The sequence below is a fragment of the Typha latifolia genome, chromosome 15 (assembly GCF_019914945.1).
Source record: "Typha latifolia isolate L0001 chromosome 15, TyphaL0001v2, whole genome shotgun sequence".
In the NCBI taxonomy this organism is placed as follows: domain Eukaryota; kingdom Viridiplantae; phylum Streptophyta; class Magnoliopsida; order Poales; family Typhaceae; genus Typha; species Typha latifolia.
The window spans coordinates 7,650,825-7,671,432 of NC_133100.1; the positions used below are offsets into that span (position 1 = coordinate 7,650,825).

At 38.6% G+C, this 20,608-nt stretch overlaps 4 protein-coding genes across 5 annotated transcripts; 3 read left to right on the top strand and 1 right to left on the bottom strand.

Moving 5' to 3' along the window:
* The first annotated feature begins 15 nt into the window (after positions 1 to 15).
* On the top strand, positions 16 to 1,382 carry LOC140801798 (uncharacterized). Its single transcript, XM_073157089.1, has 3 exons — positions 16 to 147; positions 232 to 421; positions 818 to 1,382. Exons 2-3 carry the CDS (start codon positions 253 to 255, stop codon positions 1,360 to 1,362), a joined length of 714 nt encoding a protein of 237 aa, XP_073013190.1. The 5' UTR covers positions 16 to 147; positions 232 to 252; the 3' UTR covers positions 1,363 to 1,382.
* Positions 1,383 to 1,641: 259 nt separating this feature from the next.
* LOC140801797 (uncharacterized) lies at positions 1,642 to 8,614 on the top strand. 2 transcript variants are annotated; one of them, XM_073157087.1, is made up of 12 exons: positions 1,642 to 1,987; positions 3,143 to 3,211; positions 3,926 to 4,014; positions 4,727 to 4,773; positions 4,863 to 4,943; positions 5,033 to 5,198; positions 5,539 to 5,785; positions 5,851 to 5,916; positions 6,649 to 6,768; positions 7,386 to 7,455; positions 7,575 to 7,612; positions 8,141 to 8,614. In XM_073157087.1, the coding sequence occupies exons 1-12, from the start codon at positions 1,785 to 1,787 to the stop codon at positions 8,208 to 8,210; spliced, it is 1,266 nt and encodes a 421-aa protein (XP_073013188.1). In that variant the 5' UTR covers positions 1,642 to 1,784; the 3' UTR covers positions 8,211 to 8,614. The 2 variants fall into 2 exon arrangements, with proteins under 2 accessions (XP_073013188.1, XP_073013189.1); XM_073157088.1 differs by having other exon boundaries at positions 1,679 to 1,987; positions 5,539 to 5,773.
* A 956-nt stretch (positions 8,615 to 9,570) lies between these two features.
* Positions 9,571 to 12,327, top strand: LOC140801801 (uncharacterized). The gene is made up of 4 exons (XM_073157092.1): positions 9,571 to 9,896; positions 10,188 to 10,294; positions 10,927 to 11,003; positions 11,921 to 12,327. Exons 2-4 carry the CDS (start codon positions 10,194 to 10,196, stop codon positions 12,067 to 12,069), a joined length of 327 nt encoding a protein of 108 aa, XP_073013193.1. The 5' UTR covers positions 9,571 to 9,896; positions 10,188 to 10,193; the 3' UTR covers positions 12,070 to 12,327.
* Positions 12,328 to 12,524: 197 nt separating this feature from the next.
* LOC140801794 (uncharacterized) lies at positions 12,525 to 19,746 on the bottom strand. The gene is made up of 12 exons (XM_073157079.1): positions 19,325 to 19,746; positions 17,936 to 18,057; positions 17,249 to 17,693; positions 16,866 to 16,972; positions 15,982 to 16,777; positions 15,234 to 15,680; positions 14,752 to 14,940; positions 14,425 to 14,652; positions 13,940 to 14,170; positions 13,655 to 13,739; positions 13,374 to 13,560; positions 12,525 to 13,280 (listed from the first exon to the last, which is right to left on the bottom strand). The coding sequence occupies exons 1-12, from the start codon at positions 19,529 to 19,531 to the stop codon at positions 12,818 to 12,820; spliced, it is 3,507 nt and encodes a 1,168-aa protein (XP_073013180.1). The 5' UTR covers positions 19,532 to 19,746; the 3' UTR covers positions 12,525 to 12,817.
* Between the last annotated feature and the right edge of the window lie 862 nt (positions 19,747 to 20,608).

Consider the following 20,608-nt stretch of genomic DNA (forward strand, 5'->3'; position numbering starts at 1 on the left):
AAAAAAATATGAGAGGTGAAGCTTCTAAAAGATGTGGCCCAATGGAGAGTCAAGCTGGGGTCACATCTGCAGCCTATTGGTTGGCCCCAGAGCTTAGGAAGATGGAAAGCCAATGGGACCTTAACATGTGTCAAGGCATAATAACAAGTAGTACATAGATAAGAAACATGTGAACCTGAAAGTGCAATGGTGGTGGATTTTTTTTTATTTTAATTTTATTTTCTTTTGCAGGGATTCTTGCTCCTTCCTCCTATGATCATGGCTTGCATGGTAAGTTCAGTCATTCCAAGATGGAAGAGGATTCCTCTCAGCCTGTTTGATTGGGGCAAGGGAAGAAGGGCAGATGAACAAAAACAACCCAAGTATCATGACATTGACCTCCCATTCTCCACCTCCCTTGTGGCTAACACACACCTAAGAGGTGATTGATGATTCACTCTCCTTCCTTATTTTGTTCATTGCGTATGTATCATGAAACCTATATTGCTATCCTCATTTACTATCCTAGTTTTTAGAGTGGGTGGTTAGTTATCTGTATTTGGCTGTAATTATTACAATAGATAAGGAGGTGCTTGGCTGTTAGAAATGAAATTAAGAAGTGTGGATTGTGAAAATGGGAGGCTAAATACCGAAAATGCCTTTGATTTAGGTTAGCACCACTGTGTTCTAAGGGGTATTTGGGTATTTTCACTCTCATTTTCTCTAATCCATGTGTAGAACTCCATTCTTCAAGACCAAATACTAAACCCAAAAAAGTTTTAACCCCAAGCTGAACTCCTTTTAAGTAAATAATTAATTTTCATTGCAATTCGGGCAGGCAGGGAGCTCAAATGCTGCTATAGAGCCTCCATTGACGGCTTCAGCGCCGCCGACTTCCACCGCCGCAGCGACTTCAAAGGCCCATGCGTGGTCGTAGGCTACACCACAAGCTCCTTCAAGTTTGGAGCATTCAATCCTGAAGGATATAGGAGCACTGATGATTACTATGACACCTTCGATGCATTCCTCTTCTACTGGAAGGAGGAGAAGACTACAGCCGCCGGCGCCGGCGCTGATGCTGAACTGATTAGACTGCCTAAAGTTGGAGGCAGTGGTGCCGCACTGTTTGATTATGCAAGGGGAGGGCCTCAGTTTGGAGCTGATGGGCTGCTCATCGGCCCGCCGCTCGCGCCGGTGATGGGCGGCTTCGCCGGGCCGGATACGAACTCCGGCGTTGGCGATCTCAGGCAGGCTAAGTCAAGGCTGGGGTTGTCTTATGCCAAGAGGGAGGATGGCAAGGACTCATTGTTTGGTGATGAGTATAGAGCTACTCTTGTGGAAGTGGAAGTCTTTTGTAGTCCTTACATTGCAAGCTTATACTAATCAACAACAAATTTTTACCATAGTTACTTTTTTTTTTTTTTTCCTAAACACGTTACAACAGTTGCAGATAAAAAGTATTTCTTCGTTGTTAGTTTAACTAATGAAGAATTCATGGAGAAGGTTGTTTTAGATAATAATTGGAAAAAAGAAGGATTAATTTAGATAAGCTACAAAAAAAAGTGTGGATTTTATCATATATAAGAAAAAGAGAGGGGCTGAAATAGAAAAGTCACTAGTTCACAAAAGAATTTCTATTAAATCAACGGGCATTTCCGTCAAAGAGCCTTCCATTTATAACCCGAAACCTGGCTCGCTGCTATACGTTTTTCGAGCGCGGGCTTCACATCCTATCCGCCACCGACCAAAAACCCTAACCCTAGCTTTTGTAGGGATTTTAGCTCCCGGGTCTGTTCCTGTCGACGATGGCGAAGCCCGGTCGAGGTCGTCGGGCCTCTCGCTCGGGGTCTGCGTCCGGCTCCTCCTCCCGGTCGCGCTCTTCCTCCGGGTCGGACTCCCGGTCGAGGTCGCGATCCCGGTCCCGATCCAGGTCCTTCTCCTCTTCGTCGTCCTCTCCGTCGCGAAGCGCGAGCTCCCGGAGCCGATCGCCTCCGCCGCGGAGAAGAAGGTGAGATCGTAGACGAGATAATGCTCTGTTGATTCTTCCTTAAGTGTCTACTAGCGGTAGATTTTACGGTTCTTTTGACCTTTTCCTTTTTGCATTTTTATTACATCTTAAGGGTTCTTGATACATAGAAGTGGCATTTTCTGATCGATAATTAGAAGGTTTTGGTATGCATTCCAGTGCAGATGGGACCATAGCTTCTTAGTGTAGTTGTTTGACATTTTTGAGGTTGTAATAGCATCTTATTTTTTTTTACCCTTTTATATTTTTCTAGCGTACTTCTGCTGTCAAGTACTTAAGGTGAGATTTTGACTTGTTAGATTTAACTAGTTGTGGATTTATTAGTTAGTGTGCCTCGCCAAAATTTGATATCAATTAGGAAGTAAAAACTAGGTTTTGTGGGGGTAGCCGACCTTTTTCTGGTTTCATTTCTTATTTTGGAAAATGTGGGGTTAGCTCCAATAATTCTGCCGTGGTAATAAGGGTTAATGACTATTCCTTTCCTTGATAGGAGCAGGCTACTTTCTCACCCTTTGAAAATCCATATCCACTCAGTTACTTGGTTGTATTTCAATTGTAAAGCCTGATGGTAGAATTCCGTTGGCATTTCTGGGTTATTAACAATGGCTCCTTAAATTTAGTTGTTTTAGTTTTATTTGGTCAGGCTCTGTTTGATTTAGTGGTCTTTTGGATGGTTTAACATTTCCTTTTCCAGACATTGTCGTTCTAACTTATATTGAGAATAGTTGTATATCTCTCAAGCACACGTATACACTCATGTGTACCCAGATACCTTTTCCCATGGCCCCATTGACTTGCTGTCGTCACCAGGACTGGCCATTCGCTGCTAGCCATCTCCTTTAGCTGTTTCATGTCCTTCATTCACCCACAAATGCAACAAACCTAGATTAGCATTAATTTATTGAATGTAAGCACCAGCTCTTATCCCTAGTATTATGTAATTACTTTTTTTAGGTACAAAAATCTTTGTAGATTAGGTCTTAAGTACTAGTTAGTCAAGAAATTGCCTCCAATATTATCTGTTTATTATATATATATTTTTTTATTTTCTTCCTTTTATTTTCTTTTCCTTCTGCTTTTAGGATTTACTTCATATAAAAAATGCTCATATTCTGGGTGCTATTTGTTGTTAATCAGTCCACCTGGAGCAGCGAGGCGAGGTCGTTCACCATCACCACCACCTCCTAAAAAAGCTTCACCCCCTAGGTGGGATTTTATTTAAGTGACTTTTTCCCTACTCATTTCATCTTTATTTCAAAAGTTTGTTATATTAGGGTTGCATGATTATATGTGAGTTTGATATCTGTTTTGTTGATGAGACTAATTCCATGCTGAGCATAATGGCTCTAATCATTGACTATTTAATGCAAGTTCCAACTTCTCCTTAACGATTTAAGTCAAAAAGGTGTATGGTGTTCCTTTGGATCATGATTGATATTTTGGAGTACACATAATATGAGAGCCATCCTTTTAATTTGGGCCCATTGTTTCTTTGTCTCCCAATTTCAGCAGTAGCTGTTTCATGTTTGTGAGGTTGAGCAAGTTATACAGTTCTGGGTAGAATTTCAAATGAATTTGATGGTAAAATCTAGCACGGAGCTGTATCTTATCTCTCTATGTGCTCACGATCACATGAAAATTTAATAATTATATCTACAATTACCAAAAGGTACGGTACATAATTTACCTTACATGTGCATAGGATTGTAAATTATCACAGCAAGGGGGTGCACACTGTTCAATTTCTTACTCTTTTGCTAATTTGTTGCATACCTGGTGTCAGGTTCTTTATTTGCATCTTATATTTACTAGTTATAAATTTAATGTGATAAGTTTAGTTGTTGGAAGTGTTATAAAATTCTCAATTCTTGCACATATTGATGTTAAGAAACTCAGTTGCAACTTTGATTTTTATTCCAGGAAAACATCCCCAGTACCTGAGTCTGTTGTTCTCCACATTGATCATCTATCCAGGAATGTCAATGAAGCTCATCTAAAAGAAATATTCAGTAAGTTCATAATTCTAGCTGCTCTTTTCTTTTTAATGAGTTCTATACTGTTTATGAGTTATCATTTATCAAGATGGCGATTCAAACAAATGTTAATGAGTTTATCTAGCCTTTTCATTTAGAATCTAGTTAGTTTCTTTGAGAAATTGTTTCAGAGGATCTCTTTGTTTCTCGTTATCTATATTTCTTGTTTTCTGTAGTATGTAGGTATGTAACTTGGTCTTCTAGGAATTCAACGGTTTTGCTAATTTTTTCTTATATTTCTACATAAATTTTAGGAGAAATCCTTGAATCTTTTAATATGAGTTTGAAATGGTTTCTATTTATCGAAGAAGGCTCCGTGTTCATCTTTTAATATTTCAATGAAAGAGAGGAAACAAAATATCCAACAATATCTTGAAGATCTCCAATAGTAGTTGCTTGGAAAGCTTAATTGTTCATTTGAAGTTGTTTAACTGTCACAAGTTTTGCCAATATCACAAGGTAAGTTCTGTTGTTAGTTGAGATATACAAAATGACAAACAGAAAAGTTATATTAATCTATGTATTTGGATCTAGATCTAACTTTTTTTTTATGAAACCTAGCATATACTCCATATTCTAATCAATATTCTTTAGTTCTTCCATGTTTTGGTTTGTAATTGTCTGCATATGCAGCATATATATAAAAGTTTTGAAATATTTACTTCCTGAGCTTTATATTGCTATGCAGGCAGTTTTGGTGAAATAGTTAATGTGGAGCTGACAATGGACCGCATTGTAAGTCAATAGTCTTGGTTCCTTTATTATTAGGAGAATGAGTGACTCTTGCTTGGCTGTATGATTCACCTTTCTTACACACTATTCAGGTTAACCTTCCTCGGGGATATGGATATATTGAGTTCAAGAAGAGGGTTGATGCTGAAAAGGCTCTTCTTTATATGGATGGTGTATGTCTCAAACATCCAAATGGGTAATTAATTGCTAGTCTTTTGTTTACGTGAGGAATTCATGCTGTTTCAACTTTTTCCTCTGACAGGGTCAAATTGATGGAAATGTTGTCCGAGTAAAATTTACACTACCACAACGCCAAAAGGCTTCTCCCCCTCCGAAGACTGTTCCTGTTGCTCCAGCAAGAGAAGCTCCTCAAAGAGATAAAGTTGGTACAAATGCTGAAAAGGATGCTCAAATGCGGCCTAGGGAGTGTAAGTTTCTGTTAGTTTTGTTTTTTTGTTCAATTTCAAAGTCATTTCTGCTCCAGCTTTTTTATTTCTACTTCTATTTATCATGCCTGCTCTTACTCGTGCAAGAGATCTTCTTAACTTTTTTTTTTCTTTTCTTGACTAAGTTTATGTTTAAGTTCCCTATAATTTGATGGCTTCAGTTTCATGCTTATATTTTGCATCTTGTTTCTTTTACTTGCAGTTTGCTCTTCCCCCCCACTGCTTTCCTTCTGTTTTACCGTTCCTCTTTTGCAAATTCATACATTTTTGTTATTTTGTGAAGATGGTAGTTTTTTATGCTTAGTTTTAATTGCCACATCAGCTTCGCCACGACGGAAACCACTGTCACCTCCACGGAGACGATCCCCACCTGCGAATCGAAGAGTTGATTCACCCAAGCGTCGAACTGATTCCTCCCCTCGACGACGCCCTGAATCCCCTGTTCGACGAAGGCCAGCTTCTTCTCCAGTTCGACGTGGTGAAACACCACCACCTCGGCGGCGGGTTGGATCTCCTCCTAGGAGACGTTCTCCTTCCCCTGCTCCTCGAAGGAACAGGTCACCTGCGCGGTTAGTCATTTTGACATGTTCTCTTGTATAAACATAATAGCATTGACCTATCTCCATATTAACAGGATTTCTCCTAGAAGAGGTCGTGGCAGTCCGGTCCGCAAGCGCTCCCCAATGCCTCCAAGAAGGCGGTAAGTTACTCGTTAGGAAAAGCATGTGTCTGACAATCCTTTGCTTTGTTTTCTTGCTGTTTGGGCTGTAGAGAATATAGTGTGGACTTTATGTTTTATGGCTTATTTTCAACCTTATGCTTTAGATTAATCACAACAACTTGGTGTCTGACAGAGGACAACTCATAATTGGAAATGGTTTTACAAACTATTCTGGAAAGGTATCTCTAATGATAATAAATGAAGCACATAACTTTAAGTAAAATTGTGAGATAGATATCCAATTGTGTTGCATTATCAGCTCAAAAGTTTGGACACATGTAGTAATCCTACACTCAGTGGACAACATTGCAGTGGTACTAAGTTTGTCTTCTTTTCAGGTCATTCTATTCACTGCTAAAAGCAGCACTATTATGAAATTAAGTCTGAGTTTGTTTGTTTAAAATGATTGCTCTGGTTGTCCCGCTTGTACAAAACATGTTTCATGTGCTGACATTTAGTTACTTTTTCACAAAATTTCAAAATTTATTTTTCTTCATGAAATGTAAAGAGCTCAAGGGCTCATTTGGTCTTCCCTATTTTATTAAGATCAGATGAATTTTCTTCAACTATTTGGTACCTTACTGTGAATGTGCAATGACTTTATTCATTTTCCCATTTCCATTTCTTGGTTATAGTTTACAGAATTATGGAAGAAATGCAAATTGCATTTCTTTCTTGTCAATACTCCTAATGACGTCGGTGTTTTTCCAGATCACCACCTCCAAGGCGAGTCAGAAGTCCTCCAAGAAGGTCACCTCCTCCTCGCCGTCGTAGCCGATCACCTATTCGTAGGCCTGCTCGATCTCATTCCAGATCAATATCTCCTCGCAGGTAATGCCAATTTTGGAATAATTGACCCGGACCGGCCTTTTGATTCTTATTCCTGGTTCGTTGTTTGTTGCCAACTTTGAAGTACATAATAAAGCTTATGGGTTATTGATCTTATTCTAATCAATCCTAGGCTGCATCAATGCTGTTGTATCTTCTGACAAATTACATATGGTTGTGGGTACATGATGAGATTACTAGATTATGATGTTATATGTGGTTAAAGGTGAATATGACTATCTTGAAGGTCTACTTTAAAATGATCAGGGATTGGGACTGCATAGGTTTCTTGTTTCCCTGAAGGATTTGACTTTTCATTTTGGCTGATCTTACCTGCTCTGGTTATTGTCATAAATGATCTAGTTAGGCCCTTTATGATCAGGAAAAAATGAAGCTTCAAACATATATGAATTATTTATTTTCTTGCTGCAGATTATTATCTAGTTATGTAATGAGAAAGCGAAGTTAATAGTCTTAAATCCAATGGGCTTCTCTCTTTCTCACATTCAAATATGCATACTTGCTTCTGTTTAGTGTTTCATACAAGCTTGGTTTACTTGCAGCTGTAAAATGGAGTGTTGCCTTTTTCTGATCTTTTACCTTTTCTTTTGTAAAATCAGGGGTCGAGCACCACCTCTGAGGCGTGGAAGGTCGGATTCATCATATTCTGGATCACCAAGCCCTCGAAAGGTATTGCGTGGTTCTCACCAGTTTCTCCTCCAGCATATGCATATTTGCCTGTAGAACAGACTGTCTTTCACAATTTTGTACGTATCGAGTTTGTGAACCTAATTTGTTTCGTTATTCAGGGAGCTAGAAGAGCATCAAGGAGTCGCAGTCCCAGAAGGTGGTTATTTCCCTACTTTTGCCTCTGCTCTGATGAACCTTTATCAAGCTTTTTTCAGTATATGCAACTCAAGATCTACTCCCATAGAAATGGCTGAATTGGAGTATTGATAGATTTTAAATAAAGCTGGATTTTGATTTAAGTGCTTTAACAATCTTTTGTTTCTAAAATTTTGTTGGTTCATTCCAGCTTATGTTATTTTTAGTTTACAATTTGTTTGTTCCTGCTTTACATGATGTTTACCATGCATTGGCCGGAAAAGTCACTGTAGCTTTCTAACTTTGTTACTCTGGTTGTTTCTTCTCAAGTGGAGTTCTTTTTCCTGTTGATTTGAAGTTGCCAAACATCATTTTTGTGTTGTTTGCCTTATAGTATTTCTAACAATCTGACTCAACAGCATAACTCTGGCCTGCTTGAATGTTTGCCAATGCAATTTGGATTCTTTTGGTAGCAGTGTTGAACTAGAAATGTAATTATATACCACGTGTGGTTTCTAATTTCTTTTGTAATTATTCAATCTTATTGTAGACCTGCTCGAGGAAGAAGCTCCAGTAATAGTGGCAGCAGCAGCAGCTCACCTTCTCCTAAGCCTAATTAGTGTTGGGTGACTCGTGATCTGTAGGAGGTAACTCTCTCTCTCTCTCTCTCTCTCTCTCTCTCTCTCTCTCTCTCTCTCTCTCTCTCTCTCTCTCTCTCTCTCTCTCCTGCCTGGTCCACCCTGCTTCATCTCTGCTGGAAGGAAATATCACTGGGAATATGCAAGAGTATGTGAAAAGATTAGTTATGTAACTCTGGAAAGATTAAGGATATTAACGTACATGGCATGTAGTATGTTTTCCTATATTATTTAGATACTTGGGAAGGATTTCTGCCTTTAAGACTGCTTGAAAGGCTTTTTAGCTTTCTGTTTCTGTTCAAAATTTGAAGTGACATATTGTAACAGACTTTGTACGCACTAAGCTGTTGTGTTGACAATCTTGATTCCTCTTGGTTGTGGTTCTAGCTTTGCGACATTTGTTTTAGATAATATGGTTTGCTATTAACTGCAAGATTTGAAGGAACTATAAAGCTCATATGGTTCCTCGATGCCAGGTGAACAAAATTAGTCTGCCTCTTTGAAATGGACTGTTTCTAAATTCCATATCAGTGGTCTGATTAGCTCAAGCCTGTGTGATTTGTTAGTGTGGTACATAAAAGCTTCTACAAGCTCCCTGCTGAGAAGCCCTATATGCAAAGACCATTTACCAATTGTCCCCATAATGTGCAATGAGCTATTGTGAGCTTCTTTCGAAAATAAAGAAATAAGCCTCTTTATATTGGTATAATAAAAAAAAAGGATGAATTTTATACCAATTTTCTCTTAACATAGAAAATTACAAAAATACCAAGTGCTACCTACCTAAATCAAAGGCATTTTCTGTATTTGGCCTCCCATTCTCACAATCCACACTTCTTCTTAATTACATTTCTAACAGCCCAAGTACCTCCTTGTCTATTACTAATAATTACAACCAAATCCAGCAAACACCCTCTCTAAAATGAGAATAGCAATTTAGGTTTCATGATATAGGCAATGAACATACCTCTTAGGTATGTCAATGGAGGTGGAGAATGGGATGTCAATGTCATGATACTTCTGCTTGTTTCTGCTCATCTGCTCTTCTTCCCTTGCCCCCAATCAAACAGGCTGGGGGGAAATCCTCTTCCATCTTGGAATGGCTGGAACTTGTCATGCAAACCATGATCATAGCATGAAGAAGAAACAATGCCTGTAAAAGAAATTTCAAAATCATCGCCATTGCTCTTTAATAAACGAGCCGTTCGATTAGACTTGACTGATTAAAAGGCTCAAAAATAAACTTAGACTGATTAAAAGGCTCAAAAATAATTTTGAGCGGAGTTTAAGCTAGAGCTGGCTCGCTCTGACTCAGACTAGACTCGGGTAGATAGGTTTGATATCCAACCCCAAGTAGTGAGTCTGCCTCTGATTCCCATTCCCCAAGTCCCAAAAACAGCCGCTCAAACTCTCCCTACCTCTCCCTCTGTCCTTGGTCGCTCCGATCTTCCTTCTCCACCGTCGGCCCGCCTCCTCCTCCTTCGGCAAACCGGTTCCTCGTCATCCTCCTCGTCAAGCCGCCGCCGCCTCGTTCTCGTCCTCCTCCTTCGCCAAGCCGCTGCCTCGTCCTCCTCGTCCTTCGCCAAGCCGGCTCCTCCTCGTCCTCCTCTTCAAGCCGCCGCCTCGTCCTCGTCCTCGTCCTCGTCCTCCTCCATCGGCCGGCAAGAGGTATTCTTAAGCATTAATTAATATTATTATAACTAATCATTTAATTAGATCATTATTTAGCTAATCATCTAATTGTGAAATTTAGGCTCAAAATTAGTTTCAAGCCGAACTTGATTAGACTTAAGGTCAATCAAGCTTGGATCATTTACACACCTAATGGTGTTTTACTTGGATATCTAAATAGTTGGGTATTTTTGTTTCATATGGTTCTTGTTAAAGAAAGTGTAGGATATTGAGGTCGTATTATTGTGGTCTCATTAGCTAAGCATATCTTCTTACTCGCAATTGCAGTTGGCAATGGAGCACGGCTCTCTGACAGATGCCAGATCCTCCACTTTTTGCATCTTGGATGAGGATCACACCTTTGCAAACTCTGTCAGATTCACGCTTAATCAAGAGTGAGTGCACTTGTAGACTTAAACTTTTTAAAGTATTAAATTTGATCAGAGCATGCTATATTATTGCACAAATTTTCAGTTGATTGTACAATTATTAGAGTTCTTATTGGGTGAAAAGCTAAGAATAAAATTATACTTTGAAATGCTGGACAGTGAGAACATGGAAAAATGGTAGGTGCTTGAATTAACATAAGTAATTCTCCATTGCATCAATTTCCCTGGGTTAAATTTTGTTTCTTAGTTGCTTTTATCTGTGTTTGGTATAAGATATTGGTTTGCTTGGCTTAAAATTAAGCATTCTAAATAAACCTTTCTATTGTTGAAAAGTTCAAATAATGCTGTATAATGCCTGACTAATATAACCTATGATATTTGAATCAAGGTTGAACGCTAATGTATTTATAGCTGACAAAATCATCTATGTTATCCCAGTTTAAGGCTGACATATCTGTTGAGACACTTACTATTTAGGTTTTGTATCAGTGATATATTATCTTTAATGGCCATGCTAGTTTTAATGTTTGCTTAATTTGGTTTTTAGCAGGAACATCAAGAATGTGTGAATTATTAAGTTCCTTATTTTGCCTTTTTCGTGTCACTATGTGTTGCTTATTTGATTGCCATTATTGCAGCCCAAGGGTAGCATTTTGTGGATATAGTATCCCTCATCCTTCAGATAACAAAGTCAACATAAGAGTCCAAACTACTGGTAATTTATGTGCTTTCTTGTGTATCTATTTGTAAATCATAGTTCTTTGTGCTGAATGGTTATATAGAGTTTTTGGAAGTTCTGTATGTTTGATTAATTTCTAAGAGATTAGACATCAATGTAGGAAGGTGTTGGCACTCACAATGTGATAGAAGGAATCATTGTCTTTATTCTTATATTCGTAAAATATATTTATCTCAGACTAATGAAAATTCTACAACTGGCTAGCCTTTCTTCGCCAATGTAGTGTAATATTACAGTGGTTGACCCATTCATTTATCACCTAGGTCTGGTTGAAACGATTCACATCCTAATGGTTTGGTTGCCAAACCAAAAGCCATTAACTAATCATCAATTTAAATATCTTTTGAGTGTAGGCAAGTAAACAAAGGTTGCTAAGTGAGTCTCAATGTTGAAGAAGACTTCCAGACCTTTCAAGGAAGTGGAGGATCTCCACATGTACTCACCACCTCTGGAGGACATATATTACATTTTGACATGAGAGAACACAACTACATATGCTTAATTTCTAATCTGAATTGTCAGATGGATCTGGAATTCTGCGAAATAATATGGAAGATCAAACATGTTTTACCAATTACTTTGTGCTTCTTGACAGAAGTTTCTAAACAACAGTGTGAGTTCGAACTTCGAACTTTAAGCTTCGTACAATTTGCAAATTATATTACAAAATCCATCCATCAGTTCTAAATAGAACTATTTTATTTATGGAGGATCTAACTGAAGTTCTTGTAAACTGAGGTTCTGAAAGGACAAATGTTCACTTTGCTGCAACCAACCTTCCCTTTTAATACATATGACCGCAACAAGCCACTGATACATTTTGCTATTCTTGCATTATGATATTTACTTTATTTTGACTGCGATGTCACTGTTTCCTACTTGGATATGGACAGGTGATCCAGCAAGAGATGTATTCAAGGATGCGTTACAGGGTCTAATGGTGATGTGTCAGCATATCAGGACTACATTTGACCAAGCCGTGGATGACTTCAAAGCGGAGCAATCTCCAGAAGATATGCAAGTAGAGTCAACAGGAATCTAAAATTTGAAACCTTTCTTCTTCCTTCACAGTAGGAGAAGTTCAGCAGACGCACCACTTTGCATCAATATATCATAACGTTGTATTACAGAAAGATTGTTGCTTCAGTTCTCCCCTTTTGTTCGCATTTTCCGGTGTATTGAACATTTGAACCCTTCTTATCTCTTTAGCCGAGCACTTAGCTTAGCTGCCTAGATAATTATCATATTGACAAGTTTGCCTTTTATCTAAAGCTATAAATTCATCACTTCACATATAAAATGTTTATTTTGTCAACACTTAATTTGTGCTTATTTTCTTTCTGTCAACTCTATGATGTGGCAGCTGAACTATCAAAGATTTTGGAGGTGGAAGAAACATTTGGGGCGTATTTTTGTCAAATACTCAACCTGCCACGCAAACATGGTGCTTATTGGAGCTGTGGTGAAATTTGTTTGGCAAAAATATGAAAGCTGCACTTGATTCAGGAACAAAAGCCTTTTAACAGCACTAATACATTGCTTTATGACAAATAACCTTACGGATAAGAGCCACTATACCTGTTCTTCATTTACATAATTATTTTTTTAGCAAGATAAGACACTATAGCTGTTCATTATGAACATTGCATTGCACCTATGGACCTTGATTTTGGACTAGACTACTATTTATAGACAAATTACGACGCTGACACTTTACATGAGACCTTGCCCACCACAATGTAACAAGGTGGAACTTCCCACACTATTCACAAACAGAGTCAGGTGAATTCTCACAGCAAGGTTTGATACCATGGTCCATGAACATGACCTGAAATAGTTGCCATGGTAATCAGCTCCTCTGCCACCTTAACCACTCGATCCAGAAGTATCGCGGCCCCGACACGCCGTAATGCTGTATCTGCCAGCCTCTGGCCTCTGGACCCGCTACCACCGAAAATGACTGCTCGTACCGCCAAATATATCGATCTAGACACCTTTGTGAAGACAGCATCGCCGTTCTGCAAGCTCTTTGTGAGCATTCTTGCCATAATTTCCTTCCTGCTTTGAAGCTTCGTCTCTGAAGACAGGTTGGATGAGCTAGCCAGAGAACCGATGATTTCTTCGATGCCCACATCAGCACTGCTGTCCAAAAGCTCTGCGAGCTTCTTAGCAAATTCGATGATAGAGGTTTCCAAGTCTGGAGGAGAGCGAGCTGAGCTTTCACTGACAATAATTTGCCGAAGGACCAACATGCTGCAAATCATAAACAGCCGAATTTGGGTTCTTGTTCTTATAGAGGACAGTCATATATTTCTAGACAAAAAAGAAATAGAAGGCATAATCTACCTTGTTGAAATGACAATAAGTTGTTGCAGCTGGCTCTGAACAGACCTCAATCTCAAGACATTGAGTTCAAGAGTCTCAGGAACTGAGTGAGTTGTCAATCCCTCTATGTCATTAACAAGTTGTAAAAGACCAAGCCTTACCAACATGTCCACTTTCTCGCCATTGCATTCTGGTAGTTCACCACTACCTGCTCAAAAAACATTTGGTTGATATATATTCTCAACACTAACATTAACAAAAGAATGAGAACCGGTGAAAGTAAAATTCAATTAAATACGCACTTCTTGAAGTATTTTTGGGAACTGCATGTTTGGCTGCCAACGAAATGCCCCCACCTGCTCGTAGGGTAGCAACAAGAGGTTGATCCTGCAATAACGATTATCAGGTAGCCCTTCAAGCGTAACCATTTCAATGCAAACACACCCACATGTATAAAAAGCAAACTGGTAAAAAAGATCTTGCTCAACCGGGGGTATGTGTATGGAGGATACACTAGTACTGTTAGCATTTGACTGCGCACAAATTCAAATAAGTAAAAGTCGAATTCACAAGTAAGCATTACTCACATGGCTTGTCAACAATATGGAAAGAGAATCAACATGCTCATTCCACTCCTCTTCCAAATTGTCCTTCAGTGATGAAGTCCACTGTACAGTAAGAGGAAGAGAATTTGCAGCATCAGAGGGAGGTCCATAACGATCAGCAAATGCCTTCTGCAAATACTCCAATCCTGCAGATCCCTTTATAATTGGTTCCAACATCTGTATGTGTGCCTTACTCACTTCCTTCTTCAGTGTCTATTGAGGTAGAAAAACAATAAAACATACATTACAATCTCCATGTATAATAGCAACAAAGATGTCCCAAGTTAATGCTAAATATCGCATACATAAAACATCTCTACAATAACAAAGAATATAAATTAATTCATTTCGAATTCTAATTTCTCACAATTTCTCACATTTCTCAAATTGATGGTAAAGCAAACCCTATAACCCACTTCAAAATCAGTTTACTAGCACATGACCTGAAAGCAACATGAGAAATTAACCTGTATCTCCTGTAGAACAAAGCGCAGACCCTTAATCATGGCAATGATGAAAGAGCTATTTCTTTTACCATCAGATTGAGAAATGTCTGCCAATTCACTTAATAATTTCTGATGGGCCTTCTTCATATCATCTTCATTTGCAGGAGCAGATAATGTCTGCAGGAGGCCCAATGAGTACTCCAAGATGTTTCCAAGATAAGCTATGTCCTCGTAGCCTGACTCAAGTACCTTTCATCAGGGGAAAACAACAGGAACAAAGAAAGAAAGTCAAGATCAACTTATTGAGGCTTTTTAAATGGCAGAGCAATGTAACATTTGCAAACGTACTTGAGATAGAATGTCAAGATCCATCCTCTCGAGTATCTCTTCCCTCCAAGACTGAGGAGCCAACTCACATAATTCATTCCGGACCTCCTTTACAAGGCCCAATATTCTGCTATAGTCAGGTTCATCCACTTTCATAGAATCCATAATATCATCCCAGAAAGCCTTCTCCATCGTCTCTTTCACTTTTGCCTGATAAAACATTAAAACATAAAAACATGCATCTATAAGATACTCCCAAAACCATGCATTCTTACAAGCATACGTGACATATCAAGAGATAAACAAATCAAAATTGCACAAGATCTAGCAAGATCACATGTTATCTATATATCCAGTTGCATCAACTTATCAAGACCCTCCTTTTCTATTTTTGGATCACCAACTTCCAAATAAAATTATATTTACTTGACTCCTCTGCAAATGCTTTTAATAGAAGAACAGGAGGTTGCACTAAAATGTCAGCACCATTGAAATCTCATTACCTTGATAGCAACCTCATTGACACCAGTAACATCAAGATTATTAGCGAAAGTCTCATGGCCAGAATGAAGAATCTCATTGACGAGAATTTCATTCTCTGTGGGAGGCAGCTTGTGCATTGAACTTGATTGAGCCTCTGAATTCTTCCTTTCCATATTGACTTTAGGTGGTGAAGAAGCACCTCCAAACAAAGAACGAACCACATGACCAGATCTTTGACTGTTCACACCAGAATGTTCCTCTGAATCAGGAATAGAAGGCTGTCCAGAAGAGTCGGATTTTGATGCAGACGAGATATGAGCAACAGGAGTTGAGAAAGGGCTCCCATTCTCCTTTGCTTCAAAGAATTTGGATCTTGTTTCTGATAGAGCACATTCCATCCGCACAATACCAGCATTACCACTCAAGTGCTGCACTTTCTCCCTCAATAGTTTCTTGTCTTCATTAACCTGCACTCATTGAATAAATCAACTTACCAGACAGATATAACTCAAGTAACCCCATAACAGTCTTAAAGAGATAACTCGATACCACTTTAGACTTTTAGAGAACAGTTTTAAAAAAAAACATGAGATGTTATCAAAATCACTGTAACAACATGCATCGCAAATAAGAAGAGCTGCTTAAGAGTTAAGACTTAAGACAATGCTTAGTCTACCCAACTTATAAAGCTACACGGAGACAATTGAGGTTCAAATTTAAATCTTGCAAATCTATTCTACATAAATAGGAATAGATAGACCAAACAACCTGTTCCTGAATAGCCCTCATGTCATGACTAAGGTCTGGTGTCTGCCCTTCAGAAGTCAGCTTGCATGTTTGCATCATTGAGAGCTCAAGTTGGCATGCAACCCTCACAAGATCTTCCTCCAAAGATCTTGCATCTTTTACTTTCCACACCACGAATCGATAAAGATAACTACGCCATGCTGAGTCGAAAGCTATCAGTTGGCATCTAAATTTTTGGCGAGGAACATGACCAGAAAGTTCCCGAGGATTCTCCACCTCATCAGGCGATAACTGTCTTGATGAATGAATGCTGTTTGGCCTGTCCAGTAAAATTTTCACTAGCAACTCAAACTCCCTAATGAAGTTTAGAGCTGACTCTATCAATAGATTTTCTTTCTCACCCTGTCCACTAAAAACTGCATTTGGATGACTGAGTATCATGTAAGCACAAAGGGCTACTCTCACTGGATATCTTGAAAGCTTATTTACTGCAGAAGTTCGAGCATCTTTCCTGCTTGCCCCTCTATTCCTAGAGGCTTTGTTTGATGGAACTCTTCTCTTTGGAGATCCTAGATGCTTGAGCAAATGATCAATGTTCTCTGGGCTCGACGATCTCAATCTTTGAGCTAGTTGAAAGCGACTTTCCAACCGATCAAGCAAAGCTTTTGTTGTCTGAAGTGTTGTAGGTGACTCAATGAGGACAGCTAATTGTTCAAATGGCATAGTCTTCACAGAGTTCTCACTGATTCCCAATGCTTCATAACCTTTAGACAAAGTAAAGGTTGTCCTCCTTAATTTCACAAACCTTCTCCAGCACCTAAATGTACAATAAAACATTGAAAACAAGCATGACTACAAAGCAAACATATATGTAAAAACCAAACTCTCATGGTCAAAAAGAATACCTTGCTAATTTTCTTGACAGGAAATCTCCGTGTTTATTAAAATTGATTCGACCAGAACTATGAGGGCTTCCTCTCAGTCTCAAATATTCTGCCCTCTGTAACTTTGCCTGTTTAATCAGAAAGAACATTATTAATCTTTGGATAATGATAAATGCAGGGAATTCTGTAACTTGCGTACGAGTAAATCATTTGTTTACTCCATACAGAATAACCAAGCTAATTTATTCTCCTAATGTGCCAACCACCTCGTAAGAGCACAACCAATGTGTATCCTCTGTACCATGTAGAATTTCTGACCCAAATTAGAAATAGATCATGAACACTAAGGTGGAGATGGTTTTAATTGACACAGGGGGAAAAAACAAAAGGGCAAAGTTGCATACTCTTTGTAGCCGGTTTTCTAATTGCTCCTTTACTCTCCTCCTCTCACTTTCTCTTTGACTGCATATAGCTTTGGCTATACGGCGAGCTTGCATCACTTTTGCTTGAGCCCTTTTCCTTTCAGCTTCCAACAATCCCATCCGTTTCTTCTCAGCAGCAGCACGCTTCTGAAAGATTGCAGAACGAACACACTCCTTATATTTATTCTCTTGGATTATCCTCTGTAACAAGGATCTGGCTGTTCTCTCCTGTGCTGCAGCACGTCTCTGCATAAGAGCATTAAAAAGGCGCCTCCGATTTGCCTCAGCCTGTTGTACTCGAGACGCAACTTTCGTCCCTAGCTCTTCACGTTCCTTCTCACAACGCATCTCCACACCAGTTTTAGCAGCTTGTCGGAGCTCATCTAACATAGCTAACCGCTTTTGCGCCTTTGCCAATAGGCTCAACCTGTCATTGCATATATTAATATTGTACGGAAAAATGTACACAAGAAGCAAATCATATCCAAAGGATAAAATAGTTGCTGGTTACTTGCTCAAAAAAGTTGTCATAAATGGAACAGCATGAGAACATGCATGCAAATCATCCAAAGCATATTGCTCGTGCATGCAGAAATGTGTTTATAAAGGGCAACCTAAGGACAAGTGGTCCAAAAAGCATACCAGGAAAAGTCCTGCAAAGTTTTATACCTTTTCTGCTCAGCTGCAAAAAGCTTCGCTTCAAGTCGCTGACCAAGATCCTCCTCTTGAGATGACCACGAAGGGCTCCTCGGCTTAGGCCGTGCTTTGCTAGATAACCAGTCATGAAATTGCTGTCGAAGGTGTAACATCAGTACATTAAAAACAATAACACATGATAACAAATGAATAAAAGAGTAGGAAACAAAAGTAAACGATACAAATAACCATCACAAACACACAAGCCAGGAAACATGAAATCTAGTACAGAATGACATGCCAATACATAATACAAAAGGGAATATCTGAAACTTAAGAACCCTTAGGGCAACAACCTTAATTGTGAACTATAAGAAACATGAAATCTAGTACAGAATGACATGCCAATACATAATACAAAAGGGAATATCTGAAACTTAAGAACCCTTAGGGCAACAACCTTAATTGTGAACTATAAGTTCATCTAGTCTTGCTAAAAGCATCAATATCAATAGTTGATAATTCAACTATTAGTTTGCAAATTATTGGCAAGAAAAATAACATCAAAGGACTGAAATTACTGATCGCTGATTTAATTCATGAAACTTCAAAGGCACCTCAGCTGAATCAATTATACGATTAAATTCACAACTTTAGACCAAAGGCCAACCTCCATTGCTTTCCTTTTTTCCTCCTTTTCTACTAATCTTTTTCTCTCTAAATTTTAGAATAAAAATTATCGAGCATAGGAGTCAAGCTTGCTGGTACAAGTAAAGAGTAAAAACAGAGCATGAACAAGTTATGGTACATATCGACTCAATTTTAGAATAAACTAAGAAATTAATATAACATTTCATCACTATATAAATAAACTAGCCATATGGTCAACCAACAACACCGAAGACGCATGAACATAAGTTTAACATATTAGAAAAGGAAATCATCGATATTTATTACAAGAAACCAACAAATCATTTATCGTATATCATTTGACGTAATATAAATTTGAGAAATGAAGAAAAATAAAACTAAGAATAAGGCGTTAAAAAGTATAAAACTGATATCAACGTAAGAAAGTTCAAGAAAATAAAAGGCCAACGGATTGAAAATAAAAAAATTTAAGGTAAAGAGCAAGAAATATGAGAGAAGAGAATAACTTCCCAAATATTCGAAACGATAACGAGATAAAATAGAATCCGAAAATAAAAGCAGAGAACTTACAAATAAAAGAAGAAAAAAAAATAAGAATCAACAGGAAGAAATATAAGAAACCGTAACTGATCAAATCAAACATAAAAAGCACCCAAAGATAACACCCCAAATTCGTAGGATCCTACAAAACCTCCGTAAAAACCAAATCCCAAGAAAACCCATATGTAAAATTCACCCAAAATAAGAAAAGATTAAAACTTCTCCACGTACCTGCCTACGGAGATCGGCTTCCTTCAGCTTGGCTTCGATCTCCTCCACGCTCGTCGGCGAACTACTCTTCGCTTCGAGAAGCCTCCTCCGAATCCTACGCGGCACCTTGGCCTGCGACGACTCCGACGTCTCCCCGTTCGAGAAGTCCATCGCTATCGCCGCGGGCCTCCCGGCCTCCGGGGACTCCACTCCGCCGCCAGAACCCATCTTTCCCGATCAAATTACCCACCAAAACCACCGCCAAGACGGTCAATATCGAGAATTCAAACCCCCTACTAGGATTCGGACAGCAAAATTATAGGAGAAATCGAAGAGAGAAGGGTAGAGAGAAGAGGTAGCGAGGAAGGGAAAGAAAGCACGTTTCTTGGGGTCGAGACGATCTCTTTAATCCTTTTGTTTTCTAGAGAGTGAGAGAGAGAGAGAGAGAGAGATGGCGTCGCTTTAAAAAAGAGGTGCTTTTCGGGAAAAGAAAGCACTCGAATGTTTGACGCCGTTAAAATTAACTCGGTGACGCCGTTAGTTAACGGCCATTGGATCCCATCAATCAAACGCTCGTCAAAATCTCGTTGAAATCGAAACGTATTTGAATACGAATACGGATCCGAAAAAAATATAATCCGTATTTATTATGTAAATATGTGTTCCGGAATATATTATTAGATTCTTTGATAAAAACGTCCTTGGAAATTAATTTATTCGTTATCACCCCCTCAGATTTCAAAAGTCTTGTGAGTTCTCCATCTGCTATAGTTCCTCTTTGGTTGGAGGAAAATTAATGATATTTTTATTTAGTATTTGTTCATGGAAATAAAAGTAAATTGTAATGATCGTAGAAAAAGAAAATCATAGTAAAGTTGAGTTATCTTGGTTATTTATCACATAATAAAGTCTTTCCGATGTACAAAATCTATGTGAAATCTAATTTTTAGATTGTAAAGTTAAGTTAGTCATTCTGCTTCAAATATAGAGCTTCATCATAAGGACTCCTCTTCCATAGAATTGAGAGCTTATAAACTCTCTTTACCTCTCGAAAGCGGTCGCCCTCATTAGAAGGATTCCTCTTCAACATAATAACTAAGAGGACAAATTGATATGGAAATACCTAGACCCGACGGTATTTTCTTTGCTTAATGGGTGTATGATACTCTTTCTAATGGAAATTGATCTAGTTCCACAGCTTCACCAGTAATCAACCATATGTGGAAGGTTTTGTGGAACTGTAAGATCATTGCTCTCAAGACAAAAAAATTTCATTTGCAAAGAGGATAACTAGGTATGTGCTTC

Coding starts and splice junctions, on each gene's coding strand:
- LOC140801797 (XM_073157087.1), top strand. CDS start 1,785: ATGGCGAAGCCCGGTCGAGGTCGTCGGGCCTCTCGCTCGGGGTCTGCG. Junction 5,199..5,538: donor TCAAATGCGGCCTAGGGAGT/GTAAGTTTCTGT, acceptor TTGCCACATCAG/CTTCGCCACGACGGAAACCA. Junction 6,769..7,385: donor AGATCAATATCTCCTCGCAG/GTAATGCCAATT, acceptor TTGTAAAATCAG/GGGTCGAGCACCACCTCTGA.
- LOC140801801 (XM_073157092.1), top strand. CDS start 10,194: ATGGAGCACGGCTCTCTGACAGATGCCAGATCCTCCACTTTTTGCATC. Junction 10,295..10,926: donor AGATTCACGCTTAATCAAGA/GTGAGTGCACTT, acceptor CCATTATTGCAG/CCCAAGGGTAGCATTTTGTG. Junction 11,004..11,920: donor CATAAGAGTCCAAACTACTG/GTAATTTATGTG, acceptor GGATATGGACAG/GTGATCCAGCAAGAGATGTA.
- LOC140801798 (XM_073157089.1), top strand. CDS start 253: ATGATCATGGCTTGCATGGTAAGTTCAGTCATTCCAAGATGGAAGAGG. Junction 422..817: donor GGCTAACACACACCTAAGAG/GTGATTGATGAT, acceptor CAATTCGGGCAG/GCAGGGAGCTCAAATGCTGC.
- LOC140801794 (XM_073157079.1), bottom strand. CDS start 19,531: ATGGGTTCTGGCGGCGGAGTGGAGTCCCCGGAGGCCGGGAGGCCCGCG. Junction 16,973..17,248: donor TAGAAAACCGGCTACAAAGA/GTATGCAACTTT, acceptor CTGATTAAACAG/GCAAAGTTACAGAGGGCAGA. Junction 13,740..13,939: donor CCATATTGTTGACAAGCCAT/GTGAGTAATGCT, acceptor TCGTTATTGCAG/GATCAACCTCTTGTTGCTAC.